Source organism: Netta rufina, assembly GCF_964035555.1.
Source record: "Netta rufina genome assembly, chromosome: 2".
NCBI lineage: Eukaryota > Metazoa > Chordata > Aves > Anseriformes > Anatidae > Netta > Netta rufina.
Genome location: NC_140124.1, coordinates 31095740 through 31103898, shown reverse-complemented (window position 1 = coordinate 31103898; position 8159 = coordinate 31095740). Strand labels below are relative to the sequence as shown.

At 39.3% G+C, this 8159-nt stretch overlaps 1 protein-coding gene across 3 annotated transcripts in view; it reads left to right on the top strand.

Annotated features, from left to right (window-relative positions):
- Positions 1–180: 180 nt before the first annotated feature.
- The window catches only part of CRPPA (CDP-L-ribitol pyrophosphorylase A), a 125873-nt gene continuing 117894 nt past the window's right edge, over positions 181–8159 (top strand). For 2 of the 3 annotated variants that reach the window (XM_084282700.1, XM_084282701.1), the window contains exons 1-2: positions 181–414; positions 6577–6856. In XM_084282700.1, coding sequence (XP_084138826.1) covers positions 275–414; positions 6577–6856 — 420 coding nt within the window. In that variant the 5' untranslated portion in view covers positions 181–274. Of the gene's footprint in view, positions 415–2328; positions 2402–6576; positions 6857–8159 lie in introns of those variants that run through there. The other variant, XM_084282702.1, reaches the window with a different exon arrangement.

Genomic DNA, 8159 nt, shown 5'->3' with positions numbered 1-8159 from the left:
GCGGACTGCGCATGCGCCGGGCGCTTAAGGGGCCCGCAGTGGCCTCACGCTGCCCCACGGCCGGGGCGCCCCTCCCGCCCCGCCCCTGGGGGCTGCCCGGCCCGCGCGTTTCTGCGGGGAGGGGGGGGGGGGAAGGGAAACAGGGGCGGGCGGGCGCGCGCAGTGGATTCTTTTTTTTTTGTTTGCGGATGCAGCGGGCAAATAAGTAAGGCGGGAGGGCGGCTGCGCGGTGCCGCCTGTCCGCGGAGCGGAGCCGTGTCCGGGCCCCGCGGCGATGGAGCCGGTGTCAGCGGCGGTGTCGGCCGTGCTGCCGGCGGGCGGCAGCGGGGAGCGGCTGGGCGGCGCCACCCCCAAGCAGTTCTGCGGCCTGCAGGGGCGGCCGCTCGTCAGCTACGCGGTGCGGGCGATGGAGAGGTAACGAGGCCGCGCTCCCCCCGGCCCCGCTCCCCCCGGCCCCGTTGCAGCCTTTTTGTGGTGACAGGGAGCGAGGGGTTCCAGCGAGGGGGTCCGAGCAGCCAGGGGTCTCATAGGGCTGTTCTGAGTCTCAGAAAGGCTGTTCTGAGCGTGTGAGGGGCAGTTCATGCAGTGTTGCCAAGTGTTAACGTAAGCCGTGTACCCGGCGTCGCCTCAGGTAGGAGCGGGGCGCCAGCTGCACCGGCAGGGCTGCAGCGACTTGTAGGGAGAAAACCTCAAACTTTAGGGTTTCAGGGAGGATAAACGGGGAGGAAAGCAAGGTGGTGAAAAAAAAAAACGGCGTTGTCAATGTCTCTTGAAGTTCTTAACTCATGGAAACTTACAGAACATCAAAAATTGGGCCTCTTTTTTTTTTTTTTTTTTTTTTTTTTTTTTTCCTGTTCCCACCCAGAGAGGCTTCCCTCAGGTCACTTGTTACTTTGTGAAAGAAATACTGCTCGTTTTCTTTATTTGATTTTTCAACAGCAGCCAGTCACAAAGCTGAGTGCATCAGAAAGCAAAGCCTCCAATCCAGAGCTTGTCACAGTTGTAGCTTCTGCCAAAATGTCACAGAAATCTACAGAGAAGAAGAGTAATATCCTCGCTCAGCGTCTTGGAGACCTGGAAAAGAGAGCAGTGAGGTTTGGGAAGGAAATGATATTCATAGGAAAATAAAACATTCATTAAAAGTCCTCATTTTTTGTGCTGCCACTAAGCTCTGGGAAAACAGCAGTTCTCTGAGCAACGCTTTTATATTTATGTCCTAAAGCTGCAAAAAAATAAAAGATTGAATTCAAATTGCACGGGCCAACCAGTTGCGTGATCCAAACTTGACAGTGAGAGTAAAAACCTAGTGCTTTCTCCTGGCTTGAAGACTGTCATAACCAGTCCAGTTAATGACTGGAGCGCGATAACCAGTGCTAGTCCTCTCACAGGCAGAGCTTTCTGCCATCTCTGTCCTGACTTAGTGTTGACTGGTATGTATGTGTATGGGGAGCTGTTGACAGATATAATCTAAAGCCTGAAGTGAGTCATTTTCAACTTAAATCTTCAGACTCTGAAACTGCAAAGGAGGTACCTTTTTCTTACTCTGGGAACATGAGCATAGGAGCTGCACTTTGTCACTTGTCTATTACCCAGAAGTCACATTTTCTGCGCTTAGCTTGATACCTGCTATCTTATGTCTGTTGTCTACCTGCTGTAATTTAATAAATCATTGACTTGTTAACCTGTAACAACTCCTATTGAGCTTCTGGTTACCTCAGCTATTGCAGCCTTATTTATTTATTTATTTATTAATCTGAAAAAAAAATGTAGCAATGTACGGACAAATACTTGAGCAAATCAAGAATTTGTAGCTGATTTTCATGTGTCTTAAAAACAGGAAAATGTTTTTACGCTGTTCTGCTGAAAGGAGAAAGAATCTTAAATACTAATGTAGAAAAAAGTGGTAGACAAGACAAGAGCAGACATGAATGAATAAGCATTGCATCCTGTTGCATAGGATGACAGAATGTAAAAGGTTGGCCTGCCAATAATAATCAAAGACAATGCCCTTAGGAAGAGAAGGTGAGAAAAAATAACGTAAGGAAGAAGGATTGTTTTTTACTACCACTACAGTGGCACTGATAGGAAGGTCAGGTCCTACCCTGGGGATAAAAATAAAGTGTGTTAGCGAACTTAGATATATGTCTTTTCCATTGGTTTTGTTTCTGCTTTTGTTGAACTGTGTGAGGCCTTTGTATCAATTCCAACAGATCTACAATGGCATTCCTCTTTTTTTGCTTTTGCATAGACTAGTGGGATTCTTACTTTATTTTAATTCCCTTGTGTATGTTTATTTAGGGAAGAACATTTCTGATTTCTTTCCTGAGGCAGGGAGGAATCGGCTATATGTGTGCAGCATTGAAGAATTTTGCTAAAGCTATAGAGAGGAGAAATGACTAAGGTAAAGGTTGATTTAAAATTGTGGGACAACAGTATGTAAGCTGCTCTTATTCTTGTGGTGCTCATATTTCAGCAGTCACTGAAAGTACATTGAGATGTTATAAAAGAGGAAAGCAGAGTTAACATGTTTACTGGCAAAAAAGAACTTTTCCATGAGGGTTTCAGACAGCTTTGTTTATTGTAATGTAGTCTCATAAAACAGGTGGCCTGGTGTCAAAAAAAACATTACCTGGGGGAAGCTTCCAAATAATCGCCTCTTCAGAACTGTTTTCTATAGTTTATTTGCCAAGTATTTTTTCCTCTTTGGCTGATGCATTCTCTCCAGGTCACACAATTACATTTTTGTAAGTGTATCTAGCATGATAATTCTGTTTGTCCGACTTATTTGAATTCTGTTTGTCCGACCCTTTGAATTGCTTATGAGCTAAAAATAATGATAGCAAATAATCCAGTCGTCTTCACTTTATGAAGGTATCTTCATTATTTTTTTGTGACTAATAAGGAATGCTAGTTTAGTCTTTCAGGAAGAATGGATATCATCTATACATGGGATGCTCAGAACTTCCTTCATGTACCTGTGAGACTTCTCAGTTTTAAAGCTCCTGCTTCCATAGTTGTACTGTAAAAACACATACGTATATTCACATATTTTTCATATATCAGCAAAGTTATTATGAAACTGTTATAGGGCAGGAAAAAAGGGAGGGAGCAAAAGAAATAATGTTTGCATTCTGTATCTTTTTTTTTTTTTGAAAGTTCTTTTTCTCATTTGGTGCTTGAATAGTAAAATCAGGAAAAGTAATGATTTGTCTGGTGCTTCTGAGGAGTTTCTGTGATGGTGAAAGATCATATCTTATGCTAACTCATCTCAGCAGTGACTGCCTGGCTCTGTTCTGCTTTGCTAACAGAAATGCCAATTTCAGTGGGTTATGTGTAAGTATCTGGCTAACAGCAGCAGAAACTAGTCTTGAGGATTTAAGGCTCAGTTTTGATTTACATGTGAGTAAACTAATAGGGGGTTAAACCTGAAAGTCACATTTGTACCTGAGCCTCCTGTTTGCAGAGTAACTCATTGGTTATTTCTTTTGCAGATTGTATTGTGAAGCTTTGCAATGGCTTAAGCTGTTGCTGAGTTAATGAGCTCCTTTACTTTGAGTTCTAGGTCAGCTAATATACATGCATGTTCTTTTCTTTGAAGTTTAATGCAACAATAGTGTTTTCCACTAGGCAGCTGGTCTGGCTGGTCTTTTAGACTTCAGTAAGTGATGACCAGAAGGACAGTCTCAGGAAACAAACATAAATCCTTTTTTGCTCCACTGTTATTTTTATTTTATCTTGTAATGTCAAGGTCCTCTCATGGCAGTTGTAAAGTGATTGTGACTGGAGTTGTTGCTTTTGTTTCATTTGATCAGACATAATTCTCCACTTTAGAATTGCAGCGTATGATTTAGGGAGGCACTAGAGTTCCATATTTATTACTTGTTAAAGCACATCAGGGTACCTTACTCTGTTCTCTTCTGTGCCTTATGCTGATTCTTTCCAAAGCTTCCATTATTAAGCCACAGATTTTTCCTTGCTCTTATATTACAGTTATAAAACAGAAAAGGTATTTACTAACTTTTTAAACTTTTTTGTTTGTTTGTTTGTTTTTAAGCAGGTCCTGAGTTTGTTATCTTAGTATGAAATCTTTCTAAAGAAAATAACGTGATAAATTAAGGGGAAGAAAGATCTTTGCTGTCAGATTGACTCTGTAATGTTGTCTTTCTACTTCATTAAACATTTGCAACATTTCCATAAGCATATTATTAAAAATGTAAACTCCTGTGTTAATACACAGTTCTCATTCATGTGGAAGTTGTAGAATATTTTATTGAATTAGTATGCTACATGGATTTTGTAAATAGATTTTGATGGGATACTTTATGCTTCAAAGCATAAACTGCTCTGCCTCGTCAGTTGAGAGAGTACCTTATAGGAATAGGTTGCATCTCTGAATCCCAGCTCTAAATATAAAAAGTCGGTCCGGAATGAGTTTAAGGCCATACTTAGGTTTATGAATGTGTTTATCCAGACACAGGGTGGAGCTGTGACCGCATCCTGTCACATCTCAGTGTATTGTACCACTGGCGGCCTTGAGCCATTCCAGCCCGTCTGTGCACAGATTTATCGTAGGCTGGCCAATACTTCCCTGGTTCTCAGAAGATGCTGTGTGTACTACACTGTTGCATCATGATCTGTTTTATTTGGCTCAGGAATGGGAAATGTCAGTGCTCTTCTTAGACAGTCACTAGTGAATGTGTGGACTGCCTGCTCTGAGAACTGTGCAGCTCTACAGCCCTTCTGCAAAGAGCAGTGCAGAGCTCTTGGTTTGGTTAGTGTGACACAGCTCTTCTTGAGTTTTTGCTTTTTTTTAATGCCTGATTCTCAATATTCAAAAGAAGAACTGAGATGAATCCAGTTAGTTTGCCCCAGTTCTGAGTTGAAGTCATGCAGAAGTGTTAAGTTTTGTGGCTAAGTGTAGGATTGTGCCAGGACTCATTCAAGAGATTTGCAAACCTTTTGATGAACCTGTGGTGAGTGACAAGTTGAAATGAAACTTGAAACCATATGACTTCATATTTTACATTTGCACAACTTCAGTACTTAAGAAATGCTGAGAATATGTTGGTTTGGCTGTATTTTCAGCCTTTGTTAATAATAAAATGAACATAAAGTCTTTTTTAATGCTAATAACATTTCAATTTATTTTATTTTTGGTAGTTATTTAAAATTCATTAAAATATTTTTCCATGGAGTTATATTAGTCACTAAACAAACAAAACAAAGAAGGTAGAAGATGCTCTCTTGTTTCACATTGTTCTAGGGAAATGGTTTGCATCACAGATGACTTTACTTTTTGAGTAAGGATAGTTCCTAGGCAGTGCCTTCTCGTGTGTTATTGAAGAGGACAATAGCTTGAGCATTTATATTTCTGAAGAACCATAAGTTTTTCACTGTTGCTTTTTAACTGCAAGTATTTAGTACTTCAGTCCATCTTGTCTCTGCAAAATTATTTTCAATAGCTTTGCTAGTTTTAGTTGTAAGAATATGCCATAGGTGTTTCTCTTCTTTCATAGCTGTATGTGTAGGCTCCACATGAGTGTAGTAAATAGTAAACTGGTTTTGAAATCATTCTTAACCTGATGAGTTTCTTGTCAATTACACTAAAACAAACAAACATCCTTTTGTCTGTGGAGACACAGAAAAGGAATAATTATAACTCCATTTTTGATGCACCAGACAGAGCACTTAGGATATGAAACACTCAGCTGCATTTGAATGGTGATACTTGCATTATTTTGATGTATAGTTGATGCATGTGACTCTAGTATGTTTTCTTGGGTACTTTGATGCAAGTAAATTTTCATCCTCAATTCAGTTATGGCTGTTCTTAATCTTGTGGGTTCTTCTCCCCTTGCTCCTTTTTAGAGCTAGGCTGATACTGTCATTAAAGGCTTGAAGTTCTTTAAAACATGCTTTTCATATTATGGTAGTAGTATCTAACTTAACTGTGTTTTCACATTTTGCTAGCTTCCTAGAGTAGAAGCCTGCACAAAATGTATGTTTTTCCCAAACTAGCACTATGTTTTCTGTTAATACTCAAGTGTCACAGTTTTGACACTTCGCATCTGTCAGTTCCTGGTCATACCTGACTTGATAGCAATCTTTATTTCAGGTTACTTTCCGTCATCCTCTTGTGGCCTTCCTCTTATTTAATTGTACTTTGTGTGCTCTGCAGTAGAACTGAGAATATTCCACGTGCTAGGATTTACCAATTGATTGTGGAGACTCTGTTTTAGAAGAGACTAAAATAATAGACTGTAGGTCTAGATTTAGAAGTTACACTTGAAGCTGTGAATGAGGTTTGAGTAAGAACTATTTCAAAGGGTTATTAGAAGCTTTTATTTCTGCAAGTGCCTTCCCAGAATTCCAGTTACTTTGGTTGACATCCATGTATCAGTAGAGATCCTGTCATGTAGCTCCCTCTTTAGGGGTAGTGGGCTTATACACAAAATATGTACTTGAGAATATTGAGAGAAGCTTTATTTAGCTAGCTTCAGTTTTTGAAATAAATTTATTTGTATCATGGAGATGTTTGTAGCTTTATTTAGTCATTTTTGTACTGTTTTCTTCTAGGGTAAGCTGGATATCTGACATTATTGTGGTGGTCTCCCCTGAAAATATTGAAACAATGAAGTCTATAATTGAAAAATACGGCCACAAAAGAGTTACAGTAGTGAAAGGTGGAATAACACGTCACCGATCAATTTTCAATGGACTGAAAGTGTTTGCAGAGAATCAATCTTCCAACCGTCTGCTGCAGAAACCAGAAGTAGTGATTATCCACGATGCTGTGAGGCCATTTGTTGAAGAAGATATTCTTTTAAAAGTGGTTACGGCTGCTAAAGACCATGGGGTATGTTCTATCTATGTCTGTGCTATTCTGCAAGGCTCTTATGAACTGTGCAGCATAAAATCATGATAACGAGGATTTTTCTAGGAATTGCATTAATGTATTATGTTGATTTTTTTTTTTTTTTTTTTTAATAACAGATCCAGAATCCTTGTTATGCAGAGAAATGAGAGGGGAGATGTCTTCTAAATGCCACAGGCATTACTTGTTACAGAAAAATAATAATTGCTATAGAGACTGTCAGTAAGATACTGAATTAATCAGCAATTTGTTAGCTGAAAGGTGGATTACATAATTCTAGTTTACCTTCTTTTCCATGCAGAATTCTCACCTAATGCTAGAGTAGTTCAGTGAACAATTACTAATAATAACCAAAGAAGAGAATATTTTATTAGTTGACTCACAAACATTGTGTTTTCATTTATGTGAAAATCCTGAATAAATATGTGGGAAGACAACTCTGTTAACAACTAAACATGGTTTAATGGATGACATTAGTAGTAGGGGGATGGTTGGACCAGATGATCTTGAAGGTCTTTACAACCTTAATGATTCTATGATTAATGCTAGATTTTTGTAAAATCTGTAGGTGTTGCAGACTGCTAGTAAAAATGGGAAGTCAGAAACCTCCAACTGTAGATTAGAGATCCTCTTGGTCTTCATTGCAGTTGAGGGCTGTGTACTTTCTTAGGAATATTCACAGGAACCAAAAAGATGTCCAGGAAAGTAAGTGCTATGTGAAGAGGAGTTTGTAGAAGTAGTTACGCAAGTAGAATGCTGAAGGTGTTAAAGGCACTACCAAACAAGAGGAGCTAGTGCAGAACTCGAAGATGAGAATAGATAGATAAAAGAACTAATGACTTACCAAATTGTACAAACAATCCTGTGGGTATTTTTACCTTGTACTTCAGTTCCCTATTAATAACGTAGCTGAATGCTTTCCTACTTCATGGAGATGATTTGAGGTAAAAATCATTAATGACAGCAGATTGTTTGGATATTAGAAAGGTAGGAAAATCTACCACTGCTTGTCTCTTTGAGCAAATGAGGTAAAAGATAAACTAGTTGACATAATTCACAACATTGACAGTGAAGTTTTTTGAAAGGTCATAGTGTAGAAGGGGAATGTACCTCTTATTAAAATATTTATTATGAAAATTAAATTATGTAAGCTCTCTCAGAACTTCGTTAGAAATCTGAATATACTGAGCTCATTACTAGTTGGTCTCTACTCTGGTAAGTTGGCTTCATTATAAATGACAAAAATTGAAATTCCACTTCATAGTTTTCAGTGGCATAGAACATA